We start from the raw sequence: 19,835 nt of genomic DNA on the forward strand, positions 1-19,835 counted from the left end.
ACAGGTCTTCCATAGACTTTGTGTGTCTGGTTGTGCGGGGAGTTTATTTAGTGACAGTGGTGGACGTCCTATCGTGTTAATAGAAGTCTTTATGACCCGAGAACGATGTAAAAAAACACTAATCATTTTACATTAAAGGCAGAAACATTTATTTGTCTTTTTCTCTAGTGAAAGAAGCCCATTTTAAAAACTACCTAAGGATATTATAAATGCATAGAAGAAAAACAAAACGACGATGATTTCACAAAATAAAATACTCGATCTTGAACGTAATTAATAGTTAGACCGTGCTCCAATGGGCGTCTGGCCCATCTTTCATGAAATTGAAATAAGCCAAAGGCATGAGAAATTCGAGATAGCGTCGACGGACTATGTACATTTCAGGAGAAATGAAGCGTAAAGTGGCATGAATGAAATTTAATTGACGAAAGTGGTCCTAGACTGGTCTAATGCTGGTCTGATGCAGTCATCTTGGGTAACACCACCTTTACACGACACCAAGGCCTACCGTGAAAGACAGCATAGAAAGAGCGCAAACAATTTTTGCTAGTTGAAGATCAAGGAATCTCTCAATTAATTGACATCCATTGATCATTACTCATCAATCACCCTTTAAAACATTTTGTCACATATTCAATTTTACTTATCACTTATCAACCCACAGTTCTATCTATCTATCTATCTATCTATCTATCTATCTATCTATCTATCTATCTATCTATCTATCTATCTATCTATCTATCTATCTATCTATCTATCTATCTATCTATCTATCTATCTATCTATCTACAGGTCTGTCTATATATTTTTCGTTCTTTTAGTCTGTCTGTTTGGCCCACATTGATGTATGTAGATGTGTGTTCGTATGTATGTATATGTATACATATATATATATATATATATATATATATATATATATATATATATATATATATATATATATATATATATATATATATATATATATATATATATATATATATATTATGCATATCAAGGATTTTTTTAATAATCAATTAAAAATAAAATGATAAATAAATAGCAATATATTTATCTTTCAAAAAGTTCTAAAATTACCCCACCGTTCACATACTGCCCCTCATCCAAAGTGTAAATGAACATATAAAGAAATACCAACGACACAGATTCCAACAAAAGAACATCGCTTCGGCGCAATCAGATTTTCCCTTTGTGAACAAACACCGTGTTCCTGTTTACCTGCGCCCTCCTGCCATTTGATGAGTTTCCCCTGCCCTACAGGAGACTGCGGACCTGGAAAGAACATCCTGGGACCTCGAACGCACAAGAAGGATGAGAGAATAATTCTGGAAAGGAGAACGGTGATTGGAAAAGGGTTCTTCTAATCAAAAAGTCGTTAAACGGAGCAACAGTTTCCGTTCGCTGATGACGTGGTAGAGCCTGTTGACCAAAGCCAGATCGCTCCATAAACATCGGAATAGGGGAAGTTGTGCATGTGTCTGTGATTCACCCAGCACGTCACAGAGGGGCATCTCTTCGCACGAATGGGAGGTATAAAAACCAGACCATGGCTCGGCGATTGGCAAATGTACAGGCACCCGTGACACCGACCAGTGAACTCCTTGAGGTGACGATTGATCGGAAAACTTCAGTGGATTCGGTGAAACTAAACAGGGCCGTTCTGAACTAGCACGTCCGATTAGAGCAGTGAGATAACCACGGTCGCGGAATGTTTCTTCTGCCGCTAGCACTATTATTCTGTTTACCCTTTCAGAGGTGAGATGATTTATCTAACTTGTTGCGTCGTTTGCGAATTATTTCCCCGATTCGAATCGAAAAACCATCTGTTGATCGCATGACGCGGCTAATTCTCGCCTCCTGCTCTCGCTTCGCGAGTCTCTCTCCCTCTCTCATTTCTCTCTCTTAAAACCGCTTTCCTATTTTCACAGGGGTTACGGCAACCAATTGTTCAGTACCACAGTCAAGCCCAAGTACGCCGAGCTGGACGCCAACACGGTCTGTGGCATGGTGCCCGGACTGACGAGGAAACAGCACCGCATTTGCATGCAGACGCCGGGCCTGGTCGCCAGCGCTATCCAGGGGATGATGCTGGCCGTACACGAATGCCAGTATCAGATGCGAAACCGCAGGTGGGATTGCTCGGATCTGGAACAGAAAAGCAAGCATCCGTACGAGAGCCCAATAATGGCGAAAGGTAAGATTGCCGCCATGTGATCTAAAGTCGTTTTCACCACCCTAAAAGGCATCAAACGGCGCTTGCACGTGACCGAAAAAATATTCAGTTTATCTCTACAGCCAAGAGAACCAAATTTCATTTTATTAATGGGGTATTGAAATACTTCGTGACAAACTTTTGGAGTGAGAATTAATCGAGCTTGAAATTTTTTGCTGTGCTGTAATAAACGCCCGCCTTGAGCGTGGATGTTGGTATGCATACGGGCATCAACACGCTTGAGTGAGCGTGCTTCATCGCGAAACTATTCCACGTGTTTTGGCGGGAGATTACGGCGTCTTTCAAAACGAATTACAGCAGGCTGTGTGGCTGTATTCGGCAAATCGGCGATAGTTTATTCTGTTTATTGCAGGATGTTGTAAAAAGTCTGCAGCGTTCGGTTTCTGTGGCTTTGCACCCGGCGTTACGCAGATTTTGGCAGCTAACATTTTTCTACTTTTGCTGACGGACATTCTAGATAGCCACTATCTGTGGTCAATATGCTCACCTCATCAAGACGAAAACAAGAAAAAAAATCATGAACTTGTCATCGTCTCTTGTCAAAATGTAAATCATGAAGTAGCTATCTGTTTTAGATAAGACAATCAGAGAAAGTCAAAAGTTTCAAGAAACACTTCAAGGTCTAACCTCAAGGTTTAAAATAACAGGTTTTCAATTGGTCGAGTATAGAGAAAAAGAGGTTTTGGGTAATGTAGTGCAGTAGGCACCTCGAAAGAAAAAGTTTTATTAAATTGTTCAAATTCTTCAATAAGACTGACTGCCACATTCTTTCAAAGTAATGAATAAAAATCAGAAAAAATGTTACAAGAGTAGAGAAAGTGATGAAACTGAACCGATTATTTGCATTCAAAATGGCCTCTATCCCTTTTTGAGCTGCTATCGGGAGAATTTAATCAAATTTTCAACAAGCTCCACTTAAGCGCCACACCAGCAAATTACTGTAACGAATCTGTCCCCTAAGTGCATTATACCTTAGGCGGAACATGACCGTTGCTTCCAGGCGAGTTGCAGTGTAAACCATCCGTCTGAACTTAGAGAGTGACACGGAGAGATACACGCCTCGAAAACAAACCCCTTTAAACGTTTACTCCTTTTCAAAGTGGAAGCCATGCACCAAATTGACTTTAAAAGCCACGAGAGCCACGTCACAGAATATTTTCGAATAAGAGTAGAAATAATCCATACATGAGATCAAATCGTGGCTATTGTCGATGTGAATTTTATATTAACTTTGAGTCACAGAATTTCAACTTATCAATTAACAATGTCGATCAAACACGGAATATGATAAAACAACAGCTTTCCGACCATCTATGCTGTATCCGTAGACGACAATATAACACTAGCCAACTGGTAACACCAAACTTCAATGAATCTGAGCATTTGGACAGTGATCTCGCGGTTAGTACCAGATGACTTTGACACTGAAACCTCTCTGTCATTTATATGCCATTTTTCCATTGTTGCATTTACACTCGTCATTGCGTCGATAGTACTTTCATCAATTTGCAACATGCATACTTAGCACTTTCAAGCTTATATATATATATATATATTATATATATATATATATATATATATATATATATATATATATATATATATATATATATATATATGCACAGATTACTTCAATACAAAGTATCTATATCTGTTACATTTAAGTTTCATGCATTTAGCAATCGTCTGACGATTGCTATAGATGCATGAAACGTAAGTAATAGATATAATTACTTTGCATTGAAGTAATTTGTGTTCTTATTAGAAACTTTGGTAACGCTCTGCTTTTCACATCAACCACTGTGATTTCTCACAGGACATACGTACACTTACGTCTATATATATATATATATATAGAGAGAGAGAGAGAGAGAGAGAGAGAGAGAGAGAGAGAGAGAGAGAGAGAGAGAAGATATACCGGTAACACCCAGGCTATATCTCTCTTCAGATTCAAAAATGCGTCTCAACAAAGTATTAGTAATACTTTGATGGTTTGACTGGTCTATTCTTAATGTGAGTTCTACTTTTGATAGTTTTTAGTAGTTTTAGTGAAATATATCTAGATAATTTAAAAGTATTTCCCTTTCGCGTAAACGTTACTCATCGGTAACGTTGTTTAGGCTGCATACGGTTTTCACCACTGTGCATTCGTTCTTTCGGTAATCACGTGATGAAAGGCATCGTGTCACATAGGGTAATTTTTACGATCACATTTGAAGAAATATCTGGAGGGTTTTACTGGCTGTGTCATTTTTGCGGCATTAAGAGGTTCCGTTTGCCATTCCCAGAGTTCAAAGTTGCCGTCAGAAACGAGCCATCATCCTAAATACCGTTCAATAAAAAAAACCCCAGCTAGCGCTTTGTAGCTCGCTAAAAGCTAATCTCCCTCTTGCGTGACTTTTCAGTATAATTCTCAGAGACTTCCTGTCGGCGGGGATTACAATTGTCAAGTTGTAAAGTGATCTAATTCAGTTCAATAAGGCAAATACGTTCAAACTGCCAGAAAGCATTCATATCAAAGAGTCAGCGAAATAAAAAACCGTCCCTCAAGAATTAGTGCGAACCAAGCGTGATTTTGGTTCATAAAGCATAGAATGTTGATAAACAGTTATTTTTATCGGATACAGCAGACCAAAATGACAGAAGCATCACGTCATATTGAACTTTTCGAAAACACGTGGCTGTGATTTTCTTTCAGCAATCAAAACATTTCTGTTTTCAAGGTCAAATTTCCCTCCTTTTATCTCTGCGTGCTGATTTTCAGTATTTCCCGGGTAATAAAGATTTTTATATGCTGTAAGCAATCGTTTGTACAATCCATGACCGAAGTTCTTAACTTGAATAGGTAGAATGCATCTCAGGGACATATATTCGGACTATCAATTTTTTTCCAATACTGGTCTACCACTTTTGGGTATGTGAAGTTTTATTGCCTTAGTTTTGGCAAAATCGATTTTTCAAATATAAGTAAATGTTAGGTAATTTGTTTGTTTAGTCCCAAATTTGATAGTGACTCCTGATTATTATTGTTGATTTTGTGAGAGTATGATTGGAAAATTCATTAGAGAAAGTTGAGCAAACGGTGAAGTCTTTCACTTTTCGAGGCCCGTTCTACCTTCATTAATAATACCTTGAAAATCGATTTTCTGATGTTCGCCTTTAAGGTAGAACGCGCCTCGGGGACAGATAGTCGGACTCTCAAATTTCTACAATTCTTTTCTGATCTACCACTTGTTGGGGCTCATTTTAGCGCTCTTGGAGAAAGAAGAAAAAATTTCATCGGCTTAGTTTTTCGAAAATCCAAAATTTAATTTTATCCCCATAGAGCTATTACCAGGAATGGCGGCCATTTTGAATTTCAAATATCGGTGAATCTTGGTTGATTTGTTTCTCTGGTACTAAAATTTGCACGGTGACCCCCGATTTTTATTCTTGATTTTGAAATTTAAGAGAACGGTTGAAAGATTCCTTAAGGAAGGTTACTGCAAAAGTGTAAGTCTTTCACTTTCGAGGCACATACTATCTTAATAATATTTTGAAATCGATTTTCTGCTGTTCGCCTTTAAAGCAATCGTGACAGCAGTAATACGAGCGGAAACGGGGTCTCCTTTGCTTTCAATCTCCATTACCTGTAACTTTGACACATTTTGAGCCACTGCTCTTTCTTCTGTTTGTACGATTGAGTTTCTTGTCCTACTACCGACATCATATCGCAATGCAATGGGTTTATCAAGCCAATGAAGCTGCGTTTGTAATATATCCGATGCAATTTTGGAAAAATTGAAATTTAGTCATTGCACATATTGCACAGTGTATATGGTGGCCATAGGCAATTTTTGGCATTTCAAAGTACCATTGGGAGGAGAATAAACCAAATACTTGGTATTTCAACGTACTCTATGGAGTAAAATTAGGAAACATGTTTGTTTTACAGAACAAAAGTAGTGAAAGTATGATCCAAAGTTCAAGTCATTGAGAATTGAAACCAACCTCAAATTGTAGTTGAAATGGTATTACGGCGACGCGATCGCGAACCTTATCAAACCGATCTGCTCGTCATATAAAATATGAAGAAGTAATCCAATTTTTGATATCGTTGCTTGCTTAGAGAAATGAACAAATAATTAAGAAGCATCGCTTTGCAAGTTATACATCTTATCCTGTTTATTTTAACTGATCATTACGTCGAGAAACAATAAACTTCGTATCAAACTCAGTGGTTATTCTGTAATGTTGCCTCGGCAATTTTGCATTTTTTATTGTAAAACGTGGAGTATTTTCTCAACGTGTATGATTGAAGTAAAATTGTCAGCGATCGAACAAGGAAAGGAAATGCACTGCATGGTACTAAGGTGGGCCTGGTTTACCGACCGTTTACCACTATGCGGAGATCCTTTTGGTGCGCATGCTCAGCTCAATCGACTTATTGTTTATATATCTCATGGTGGAAAGAAATGCTGTCCTTCATAACGGATTCAATTAAACATATCTCGACATTTAAAGACACGCGCAGTTGAAAACAAAATCTATCTAGAATACTGTGATTCCCATAGATAATGCGTTATACTTGACTAGGCAGATCGGCCATCGTATACACTATTTTGCCTGATTTTAGATGATACAATGAAAATTAACAACTGTGTACCAATCGGTTGTACCAAACGAATACCCGAAAGTCAGTATATCCTTACTCCCCGGATACGTCAGACGGCCTCGTTCGTTTTTCTTCTGCATGTTTATTCTCTGTCAGTGAGGAAAGAAATTTTCCAGTTATGTCAAGTTTTCCATTTATTCTGAAGTCCAATAATTTCTTTCTTAAACCCCACGTATTTCTGCGTATTACGACTGAAAATAAATCTTGCGTAAAGCGTAGGCTGCCCAATTTTTAATTGAAGATAGTATTACTCCAATGCTGCCACCATCAATCAGACCGTGTTAGCAACCCCCATACCTTATCCAATTTTAGCCGAAAGTACTAAGGTGTGTGATTTTTAGTACATGTAATAGACTTCGAGACACCGCTGAAAGGACAGTTATGAGAATTTTTGTTTTTCTCGGTAAAATACTTTTTGATTTCTCCGCGTGCTCGACATGCCCTTTCCATTATCAGAAACTCAAGGATACACCTATAAAAGTAATAACTTTATTCTCTTTTTGCAAAACATGCTGTGAGGTTCAGGGGACAACGGCCGAAAACAACATAGACAAAAAAGACGCAAGAATATTCTGATCATGCGCAGTAGCTCACAATTGCATGGTGGTATGATGTGCTGAGCAACGGGCATTGTGATTGGCAGACGGAAACAATGTTAATGCCGCTTTACGAGATTTTTTTACGACCGTGACCTTGGGTGAGCTGGGATGATCCACAACTTACACATAACAACGCTTTCAGTGAATCCCAAGGTCACCCCTCGGTGTAAACACGACGCTTCATCTCTGAGATGGAGTAACGTCACTTGCGGTGGGAATACCGGAGATCGAAAACGCCTGGTGTGTAATATTTGGCCCAACTCGGACGTCACACGTCTTCAAGCCCGCCGAACGGGTGCTATACAACACGTTCCAAAGCGTTTTTCAAGGTCCATCGATGAAAGTGCTGCACATGTAAAGAGCAAACGAATTATCTCTTTCAGTGAATATATTATGCACCGTGAGGTTAAGTCACATTAACCCCATATTCGCCCTTTTAAAAAATCATTACGTGTTTTTTTTGCAAAGTGCGAAGTTCGCAGCCGCTACACATCTTATGTGACATATACCAGTTAGAATAGATGTTTGTTTTGAACAACAGTTTGGGATTTGCAACTTTGCTGTCCTATATACAAATGATCAATATTTCACTGACATAGCTTAAAATCCAAAATACGAATATTTGTATATCAGATATTTGAGGTAGAATAAAATATGGATAAGGTTTTAGAATATCTCAATTGGACGCTTCTCTTACTTATAAGAGCACTGTAAAGGGAGTGTTTTAAATGTTTTAGAGAATGAAAAATATCATTGGCCTATGATGGGACAATGATCTACGGGAACCTAAAAGGATCGTGTTTATTCACGGCCGTAGTATCCCCAAAGAAGATAGGGACGAAGTGTTGACATTATGAAGCATATAGAAGCGATACCGCTGCTAAACCGCAGATCAAAACAAGTTGTTTGTCTTCCTAACGACTTTCAAAGTCCGTTAGGATAACCTGAGCAGCAATATTTGTCTCTGAAGTTTTTATGTGTCTGAAATAGGGAACTGCGTGTATCACTTATTGCTCCTAACGTTGATTCGAGTGTCGTATTGCTAAATATAGCGCTATTATTGATATGGACTTCGGCAGATACCGTTGAATTCGGTATCTTTAATAGAAAATTGTCCGTAAGGCAGCGTTTTATGATGTAGTAATGGAGGGTAGAGAAAAATACACGGCGAGCCGATTCGAACACTGTGGCGATGATAAGTTGGAGGAAATAGAGCTCATTACATAGCTGCAGTGAACGTTTATCGCGTTAACATTTGATCCGAAGAGGTCAAAGTTTAAGTGATCAAATCGACCGGCTACCGAAATGAACATGTTCAAGCGAGCTGCAGGGACGCACGTAGTGCACTGGAACCAGACCTACAGCTCAAGCGCTGATGGACGGCCGTTGCAGATGTGACTGGCTCGTTTGACTGTATTACGCCGTGAGAGCCCAAAACTTACACACACCAGATCTTGCTGAAGTGTTTTATCTCGGGTGTGTGAGGCACGGTATCCGCCTACAATTCTTGGACGTAATTACGTCTAAAGTGTCCGAACGCGGCGCCCTGAAACCGGTCGATGTGAACATGGGAACACTCATGACTTGAAAGCAAGTCACCGATCCCCAATGTGGATCTCTGCAATGTCCAAATACACTTCAGATACATCCCAGCAAATACATCCAGTGGAGGCCACAGGCACCATTAAAATGAAATGCAATTATTCCAGGATACTTATACATGCCACGGGGAAAATGGTAGCGAGGCTCATGATACTGAACCAACTACCTCCGTTGTTTGATCTGTTCGAGTACTTTATTCAAGTTCAATTTATTGAAATATCTTTGGGCAAGTAGGCAATGTAAAGTTTCAAAAGGTATTTTCTGTCAAACTTGTACTTGCACTCGGTATCACTCACGACAACACATTGCAGTTACGGCAACTCATTTAAAGAGCCGAATCACGTGAGAGGTACGACACATTTCCCATTGCTTGTGTTGAGTAGTATGATAGCAGAATTAAGCTAGTAGTTCGACCTTCCTCATATCATGAAGATAAGACATATACGTTGGACTTTGTTTGGTCATACTGTTACCCTAATAATTAGGTGAAATATGAGAGAGAGAGAGCGAGAGAGAGAGAGAGAGAGAGAGAGAGAGAGAGAGAGAGAGAGAGAGAGAGAGAGAGAGAGAGAGAGAGAGAGAGAGAGAGAGAGAGAGATATTTTAGGTGGATACTAAGGAATGTGATGACGTTTATTGCTCGGATTAGTGCCATATTATTCTTTCGATTCTATCACCTGATGATTAGCTGATATTGTATAAGTGTTGAAATCCGCTTCACGGGTAGAGGTTAGATGAATGATATCAATGTGTGTGAACAACATGAAGTAATCTTTACGATCGTACCACGAACAACCTTGCTCGATCAGATCCAAAGAATTCGATGAGCTGGCTATCCTTTAGGTTATGATAAATTGTGCCATCAAAATATCCTATTAGAATTTTGTCCTTGAACGATAAAAGGATTTTTGCCAAAGTTTATTCAAGGAAACAGCAAAAAACAAAACATACAGTTTCTGAAATCATAACATCTTACGCAGGTCTACGATATAAAAAATGCAGGGATTGTCAACGGGCTTCAATGAATTGATATTAACACTGCAGCAAATTCGTTTTTTCAAAACAATGGGCGAAGGTTTCTTACCTTGGTGTTACTAGTTTATTTTACATGCACAGGGTTACCGCTCTTACATGTTGTTAAAGTTATCGTCACACACATTTCTAATCGCTGTCAGCAACGATATCGATATAATACCCACCATCACCATCATCAGTAACATCACCCTCATCATCATCGTCATCACCCGGTTCATCATCCGGATCATCATGACGCTCATTCAATATTCGAGGTTAGACTAACAGCTATATGTCTACGATCAATTTCAGGTTACCGGGAGACAGCCTTTGCGTACGCAATCGCATCAGCAGGCGTTGCCTTCCAAGTGACGCGGTCCTGCGCTGAGGGCAGGCACCCACAACAGTGCGGTTGTGATCTCACCTCGAGGACAGCGCCCGCACAGGCCGACTGGCAATGGGGTGGCTGCAGTCACAATGTGGCATTCGGGGAGCTCTTTGCGGGGAACTTCTTGGATATCAGAGAAAACGGACGTTCGGATATACACTCAAGAATGAACCTGAAAAACAACGACGCCGGCAGAGTGGTAAGTTCTGATGCAAAATGATAAAACTCGTGAAATACACTGGCCAAATTTTGCGTAACCAGTGCTTGCCAGATCTAGAGCTGTGGACGTTGAACGTCAATATGTTTTCTTTCCTTTGCCAGGAAACGTTATTTGAGTCATCATTTTGCAGATATCCACCATCTTCAAAGACGGACAACTCGTTTCATGAATCTGAATTTTACTTACGATTTCATCAAACTTTTGTCAAAATAAACCACCGTGAAAACATACTATATATGGCATATTGAAACAATTGAGTATCCATCACGGTTTGGTCGGATATAAAGTGAAGACCTTTCTCTCATTTTTATCAATGTTTTAATGTGCAACGGCTACAACCGAACTAGCGCGAATCCGGTTCTCGCTGGAAGTTACCTGTTTATTTTTCGCCACTTTTGGTGGAATAGATTCATGTGTAAACGACTGTTCATCGTCGGATCAGTATTATATCCGTGTGCAACTTTCCTGACCGTCGTTGGTGTATACACGCTGAGGCTAACGATTTCTGCTGTTTGTTCGGTTAATTTTCAGATCGTCTCCCAGTCAGTGAAGAAAAACTGCAAATGTCATGGGCCATCGGGTAGCTGTCAGATCAAAACGTGTTGGATGGAGACGGCTGAGTTCCGAGACATCGGCTCCGAGGTGAAGGGTAGATTCGACGAGGCCGTGAAAGTCTCCCTGGACAACGGACGCGGCAGGACGTGGTTCAGTACCCGTGGGAACAGAGAGCTGGAGAGACGCGATCTCGTATATTTCGAACGCTCGCCAGACTTCTGTGAACCTAGCTCCCATCTTCACACGCCCGGCACGAGAGGGCGCACATGTAACAAAACCAGCACAAACATGGACAACTGTGACAGCATGTGCTGCGGACGAGGGTACAACATATACCTGGATCAGAGGACTGAGAAATGTAACTGTACTTTCCATTGGTGCTGTTACGTCACTTGTGATGAATGCCAAGTGTCAGAGTGGGTGAATGTCTGCAAATAGAACGCGGCTTTGACCAAATTTGAACTTTAAACCAATGCAACGTATTCGAGTCCGTCTTTGTAGTGCCTCTGACAGCACGCGGGTAGGTAGTAAAAGCGCGCGAACATTTACAAGATGAGGCATTCCTTATGGACTTCAGTAAGATGCATAGAATCTGCAGGTAGACCATTGCATTACTGCTAAAAAAGACGCCGATACAAGAAAGTCGCCGTCCCCACTTTATGGATCACAATGGCCGCGGGATGAATTGACGAGGACACGGAGATATTAATCCAAGTCACGATCAGAACACCATCTAGTCAACTTACCGGGTGTTTTAGACTTGCAAGACGACCAGACTTAATGCAGTAGGTCGGCCGCTACGGTTCAGATATAGGTGAAAGACCCGGTGAAAGAGCGCCACAGACGGAGGAGTTTCTGCCCACGTTCCTGGGCGCTTTCCACTGGGAGAATCAGCAATCTCGTAATCCAGTGTTTCCACAAACAGAAAGGTTTCAAATATTGTGAAATTTCCGTAAAAGTGTTACTTCTTCTATTATTACAGACTGTAAAACGTCAATAGCATTGTACAAATGTTTTCTACACACGTTTTAGAGCGATCCCCCGAGTGAAAATTTATGCCATGTATTCTATGAGGACGATTGCCCGACCGTCTTTCATATTAAGTGGACCATCGCATTGCATCATTGGCCGTGTTCTTGTGCAACCAACGGTTATTTCACAGTCCATAGAAGGACACGTTATTTTCCCGATATCTCGGTATATTGTATGTACATCGATTTATTACACCAGATTTTATAATGATTTCACGCACTTCGGGAGGATCCCGGGTGAAAGTTTTATCAGCTGCAATTTTGTATATCGTTTCTTGATCTCAGTCAAAATTGATGTCGAAATGCCCAGTCTTCGACTTGTCAACACAGTCTATATAGTTTGTAATGCCAAGTATTGTTTGCAACGGAATTTCATTCTGCCAGAATTAATTGTACAAAATGTATTATGTGAGCCAGGCCATTACTTTGTGTTTCAGTCTACTTTAAGTTGTAGTGCATTGACCATGTGCTAGTTATTTAGAACAAAAATAATGAAGTGTTATCAAAAGTAATGGCTATCAACCTGATGTTCGACACAATGACAAACTTTCGAGTTCGCAAAATATGTAAGTCTTGTTACGTGTATCATATAGGCATATGTCTAACCATTAGGTGGTTGTGTGTATGTGTGCGTGTGTGTGTGAGTGTATGTATAATGTATACGTAAGCATGATGGCGTGATTGGCCTATACGCCTTTAAACATATTTTTTTATGAATAGAATTTAAAAAAATACCCATTCCCACACATGTTGTTGTATTATGTGATAGCTATACCCTGAGGGTATGATTGTAAGCATTCTTTTTATTGTCCCAAATATTTACAGCTTTTGAACCTTTTTATCTTCACACAATATTTCCTGCTTATTTATTGATGACATTCAATAAACACATGAATGTGTTCATATTTAATATCTCATTTTGTCTTTCTTTTCGAGTGTTGGTTCAATAGCAGGTATATCATCAACTTCTTATAATGCCCCTCTCCACTGCCTTGACGATCCTGTGAATATGTCCAGTATAACGTGATTTCACCAGTTACAGGGGTCTTTTATCGTCACCCTGGTCGTCCAAGGTGGCTTAAATGCGATCAGAGACAGGTGTGTCTGCACTCACTGATGCAGATAAGTACAATGCATATTTAAGAGAAAAAACGAAACAGACGGCAAAAAAAAACTTATGGCAAAATAAGATGTCCACGGAAACGTATATAGTTCGGAAACAGAGAGAGAGAGAGAGAGAGAGAGAGAGAGAGAGAGAGAGAGAGAGAGAGAGAGAGAGAGAGAGAGAGAGAGAGAGAGAGAGAGAGAGAGAATATTCAGCCGATAAAACAGGTGTTTTTACATGTAGGTATGCAATTCTAACGAATTTTGAACAAATTCAAATTTTAGAAGGGAAAAAAATGTTCATAAATGCCTCCTGTTACCATTTGAAAAATGTCCCCTCCCGCTCACAGTTTGCTCAATTCCCCTCTGAGAAATCTCCCCGCTTCCCGGTCTCCCCTTCAACAGAGACACAAAGAAAAGCAGGTTCTGGCCAGCAGACGGATGCAGATAGAAATAAACAGAGTGGACGGGGCACCACTGTCGAGGTCACACTCTTACCACGATCCCTAAAAGCATTTTTTACTGTGTACTCTTTCCAAAAAGCTAGAAAGATTGGATTGATCTGACACAGGGGTTAGGCCAAAGAACATACCGGACCAATGGTGGCGCTTTCGCTATTTCAAGTGAGTGGATACAGTTTAAGCAAATCAAAAACCTGAGGAGATTTGTACACTTTTAAAGTATTCTACGGTTAATCAAATATTAATATGTCAGACTGCATTGATAGAACTGAACTTGGGTATCCGTAATCATGCCTTGAGTTTTATAATCGTTGTTTTTCTTTATTCCATTGTGAGATTACCTTCATTGTGTATGAAACGCCATTGTTGTAGAAGGAAATATTTCTCGGTGCATGGAATACATAAATGTGCTTGTCGCTCCTTCCACGTACGACTTGGAGTACTTGTGGTATAAGCGTGTTTAGAGGCCTGGAAATACAATTCCAAGACATACATTTAGGGAATTATTGTTTTGTTTTCAACCAAGGTAACAATTTTGAGACACGTAGCCGACATGCTTAGACCTGGCAGACCACGTCTCTTGGCACTTGTTCAAGGGAGATCGAAATGGATTAAGAGTTCAAAACGGGCTAATTGCACGATTACAAGCTCACGAAGGTACTGATTAGTGGGTTTCACTAGAGTTCCGCCACAACGCGATCATGCACACAACTATCGACTTAGAGGTTGCCGAAATTTGTAACCGCTGTATATTACGTTGAGATATTTGAAAATCTAACAGGCTTGCGGCAAGGTCACCGATAGAAAATCACTGCATCGCAAAGCATTTGTGAGCTCAAATTAGGTCTTCGTGCCAAGTAGTTGACAGAGTTACTTGACAACTCAACGATACTCGATAGTGATAAACCCTTGTTGATCGGTTCAGGCGGTTTCACTACTGTATTGATACACAGTGGTCGTAGTTCCTTGAACATCACGTTAGGAAATTCATTCTGTCACAGCAAGTTACGACACCTGTTTTTTTCGCTTGGCACCGGTAGTATGCAAACGTTTCGCCATCGTTGCTCGTTATCAACGTCCTCCATCTGAAACGCTTACCGTCATAAACTGATCATGACTGTCGGTAAATATAAAGTCAGCAGAAACGGCAGAATTTTAAGAAGCGGGAAGTCCTCTATATCTCGCGATGGCGTGTTTCTATTCTGATTACCTGAGGATGAATGAATTTATTGTACGTGAGAAAATAAAGCAGAGTTGTTAAAAAATATATGAGAGAAACACTCTTTAGCAGAATAGAACAATGTTAAAGTTGAAGTTACAGCTCGGGTGCGGTGCTTGCTTTGTAAACACAGCCATGATCTACAACGACGGGAGCAGGATGAATTGTAACACACCCCATGCAGTGCGGACGCAGATACCCGAGACGCGCAAAATCGATTTTCCTTCGTGGGTGGTATGGAACGCGAAAATTTCAAAAAAATCACTAAATCTAGCGCTACACATTGTAAAGAAATATCGCCTGTAGTTCATCGAGAATTCAACTTAGGGACTGGTCAGTTTCTTCGGCCTGGGGGGGGGGGGTGGATTATTTTTTGCCGACGTCAAAAAGTGGCTGACCCCCCCTATTCCAAATTTTGGAAAACAGGGTGACCCCCCCTATTCCAAATTTTGAAAACAGGGTGACCCCCCCCGCACGCGACAACTGTAATATGTAATAATATAATGCAGTGGCCGTTTAACCACAGGCGTGATGTTTACTGGGTAGTTTGTAGTTTATGCTACGCTCCTACTTTCTCTTCCGTAGCCCACAGTCCCTCTATGTACTGTGCGTAGCCTAATCGTTAGGCTACGGAAGAGAACGTCGGAGCGTAGCATAAACTACAATACAAACTACCCAGTATCACGCCTGTGGTTTAACGCCGGGAACACACAGCATCGTACGCAGGGCATATATATATATATATATATATATATATATATATATATATATATATATATATATATAATATATATATATATATATATATATATATAAAATACATTTATATTTTAACTGTCATTCTGTGTTTTAATTAAATTGTTGGCATGTCAGTTGTAAGATAGGAATTAAATTTCAAAGTGTCAATCTTAAAGTTTGAATACAGTACATTTTGAATGAGCTGTGAATGTATTTCACACTTTCTATGCTTAACCAGATGTCCTGAACTGTTGTACAGAAATGGATGTCAATCATTAATATCAAACAGGAAAAAGCAGTAAATCAAAAACTTTGATGGGTGTTAAGACTTGCCAGCCATCCAATTAAATCTCCTGAGGAACCATAGAGAGGCATTTTAGCCAAATCTGATGTGTGCAGAGTCTGAGATGACCTTTTCTTGTAACATTGATATTTGTGCATGTTGCTTTCTCATACTGAATTCTTAAAGAGAGAACAAAAGAAAAGTATCAGGAATTTGTCATGCTTTTCATATGAAATGCAGATTTCATAATCGTACACTTTCACTTAGCAAATATCAAGATATCTCTGGCATATATCTCCGATTTATTAAAGTATGGCGCCCGAAGGGTGCAGAGAAAAATATGAAACATCCTGATATCTCTGATATATGTCTTGTATATTAAAGTCATGCACAGGAAGGGTGTGCTGAAAAATGTCTGATATATTAAAGTAATGCGCTCGAAGAGCATGCTGAAAAATATTGAACATACATATATCTCTGATATATGTATGCCTGATATGTTAAAGTTGGGCATGCTGAAAAATATGTCTGATTATTAAAGTTACGCGCCCGAAGGGCGCGCCGAAAAATGCAACTGGATGAAATTTGTGGCTGACACAATGCATTTTAGGCAATGATGAGCCTGTGTCGAAATTCAAAAACACACTGACCCCCCTATTGGGCATTTCAAAAACATGGTGACCCCCCCTATCACCAAAGTCAAAAACAGGGTGACCCCCCCCCCATGAATCCACCGGCCCCCCAGGCCGAAGAAACTGACCAGTCCCTTATGTTAATTATAACTAGGCGAATTGAAAGATAAATAGTTAGATTTACCAAATCGTACATTATTTAGTGTCTTATTAGTTTATATCGCTGAAAATCGCGAAGTCAAAATGTTGTCTCGTGTGTTTTGACAGAAAATACAACTCATTCACTCCTGAATTTTCCGGTCATGCTCATTACATGTTTCTTCTCCAAGTTTGATTTTGTCACTGTCCTTTTACACAGACATCCAACTAGAAACGCTATGCCCTCAGTTTTGGCGATAAGGCCTTGAGACGGAAATGTCAACTTAAAATAGCACTGACAGGTACAGCTAGTCCTTGCAAATCCCTAAAATAACAGCTAAAGCGCATGCGTAAAGGTTGCCCTCTAGCGACGATACTCATTGTAGCGTTTCTCAAATATAATTTTTACTATAACCCAAACGGGATTCGAACCCCTACACACTCACAGCAATATCGCCTAGCTGCTAGGCCTCACACAAAACCAGTCGGCTACCGTTTACCGTTTCTCATCCTGAACTTTTGCGCCGGAGAAAGTATCTCCCCTATAAAAGTGCAGAAAATTAAGCATAAAAAAATGAGGCGATTTACTGAAGCCTTGTATCTCTAAAGTGGCCACTATGAATTCAGTAATAAAACATAAATGATTACTGATTGTCACTGATTTTTCTGAAATGCACACTTGCATATTGAGCCAGAAAGGGAAAAAAATTACAAGTATCAAAGCTTCAAGGCTATACCTGAGTTCAATTATTTTAACAATTATTGTTCTAAAAGTTCAGGTTTAATTAATGATGAGGCTATGCGATTTACCTAAACTAAAATACGTATTTTTTATAAATCTTTTACAATTTGATGCAATAAGTATCTTACAACAATACAACAACAATAGGCCCTATAAACTTTATTTTAACTCTATAACCGTGATAGGTATACGCCTCTTTTCAAAAGGGTCAAACACAAAGAAAACTTATACACAGAAGACAGAGTACAGGATAACAACAACATTACAACACAGACAGGTTTCATGTAAAAGTGTCGAAAAAGCTTTGTCGATAAAATTTGTAACAAGCCTGCTTAAAACCTCTAACACTTGTACAACTTCTTATTGCTGAAGGCAAATTGTTGTACAGGTAATTACTCAAAAAGACTGCTTAAATAGTTCGGTTCTAGCAAATGTAACTTGTAGAGCTTTATTACTAATAAATCTTAAAATCTTTGTGGATCTTTATACTTCGTTGAACTAAAATTCATAAAATTGCAGCAAATCTAGATTGTAATAATGATTAATGTCTATAATGGCAATAAATCATTGTTGTAATGACATGTCAAAAAGGAAATTTAAATGTTTCAGTCTTGTCACGCATAACGTTCACTGGCCGTCAGTCCATGTAGTGTTGATCTGAAAGAATAAGTTCACACCACTTATTAATATACATGCATATAAAAAACCCAGCAAATTTATCATTTATTATACATATGTTTTAAAAGTATTTGTCAATGATTATTTATCAAGTCCTCAGTCAATTGTTAGGACAATTTAGTGCGTAAATTGTATAAAGAATGACACTCTTTGAAAATTATCACTTCAATGGATAAACATGCATGATATATTAACAGATATCAGTAGCAGATATTGTTATATAAAACAGGATTTTCACAAAACATCCTTCCATATCAGCTGTTCTGTGGAATCGTCCGACTTAAATGCTCTCATTTGTTTCTGATAGGATCTCATCTCACAAACTTAATGCACATCCGATTTGAACTCCAAATAGACTCCCTATGCTTGATATGAACTTCAGCCTAATTAGTATACAGCATCGCCCTCTAGACAATCATTTTCTCTATGTGTACAGGTGAAGCTAAAAAATAGTCACTGCTATGGCTAAAGACGCGGGTCATAGGAAGGGGACTTTGTTTTTTTCATGTTTAATACTACGTCATATTGTAGACACTCAGAGAAAAATCGAGAGAAGAATCGGAAATCGTACCACAAAAAGCAAGAAGGTCGTTATTGACGATAGACTATAACATGTATGGATTCAGAGACGTATTGGAAGCCATCGATGCTGGTTTATTAAGTAAACTATAGCTTTTTGTCAGGAAAATCCGTCTCCGAACTCGGCTGTACGTGCGTATAGCGCCTATTCCATTTCCCGACTTCCTATGTTTCTAATGCATACTAAAGCGGCCATCGCCGTATATCGAACAGCAATTGACTGTGGCTCGAGGGTAACTTGCATGGTATTGTTTTTGAAATACCGCGACGGTTATAGCTGTAACCTCCACAAATGTAATAATCTCCACAAATGTAATAAAATGCACCCATAAATGTAATATCGCCCATAAATGTAACAAAAATCAACCATAAATGTAATAAAAACACCAACCACAAATGTAATAAATGGTAACCATAAATGTAATAAAAAAAAAAATCACCCATAAATGTAATACTTGTCAACCATAAATGTAATAAATCTATTTTGTCGTTGCAATTGAGGAATTAGCCCTTAAATATTGATCTATGTAATAAGGAAAGCAACTCCACACATTATTCATTTCTTAATTGTTTGCGTTTAGTGTGTTTTGCATATTTGAAAGTGTATTTTACGTTTCCCTGTTTTGTGTACAGAACTGATTGGTCATGGCGAGACACAGCTGTAATCTGAATGTCAGTGCAGTCTCTACTCCAGAGTGGGGAAGACTGTATAACACTACGATCCTTTAACGCCGTTTTTTCGAAAATTGCCGTACTTTCTTAATCAATTGCCTCAAATTCGTCTTCAGTGGATAAATTGTATGGAATAATAGATAGATAGTCTGTATTTCTATGTTGTCCCACTTGAAGTTTGTTCCTTCACTAGGGATGCCAGGATGTCTAATTTTGTTCTACTGTGTTCAAGGTAGTGTTCGTATTGTTTTTTACTAGATTGAAATATATGTTCTCGTCAACATGTTTTGTGTA

The 19,835-nt window shown here is 39.2% G+C and overlaps 1 protein-coding gene across 1 annotated transcript; it reads left to right on the forward strand.

Annotated features, from left to right (window-relative positions):
* Positions 1-1,304: 1,304 nt before the first annotated feature.
* On the forward strand, positions 1,305-13,211 carry LOC139143399 (protein Wnt-10a-like). Its single transcript, XM_070713695.1, has 4 exons — positions 1,305-1,755; positions 1,929-2,194; positions 10,414-10,688; positions 11,241-13,211. Exons 1-4 carry the CDS (start codon positions 1,709-1,711, stop codon positions 11,700-11,702), a joined length of 1,050 nt encoding a protein of 349 aa, XP_070569796.1. The 5' UTR covers positions 1,305-1,708; the 3' UTR covers positions 11,703-13,211.
* The last annotated feature ends 6,624 nt before the right edge of the window (positions 13,212-19,835 follow it).

The sequence above is a fragment of the Ptychodera flava genome, chromosome 11 (assembly GCF_041260155.1).
Source record: "Ptychodera flava strain L36383 chromosome 11, AS_Pfla_20210202, whole genome shotgun sequence".
Classification (NCBI taxonomy): domain Eukaryota; kingdom Metazoa; phylum Hemichordata; class Enteropneusta; family Ptychoderidae; genus Ptychodera; species Ptychodera flava.

Excerpts from the sequence above, each read along its gene's own strand:
- LOC139143399 (XM_070713695.1), top strand. The coding sequence starts at position 1,709 with ATGTTTCTTCTGCCGCTAGCACTATTATTCTGTTTACCCTTTCAGAG. Across the intron at positions 1,756-1,928 it reads TTCTGTTTACCCTTTCAGAG|GGGTTACGGCAACCAATTGT; the intron begins GTGAGATGATTT and ends CTATTTTCACAG. Across the intron at positions 10,689-11,240 it reads ACAACGACGCCGGCAGAGTG|ATCGTCTCCCAGTCAGTGAA; the intron begins GTAAGTTCTGAT and ends GTTAATTTTCAG.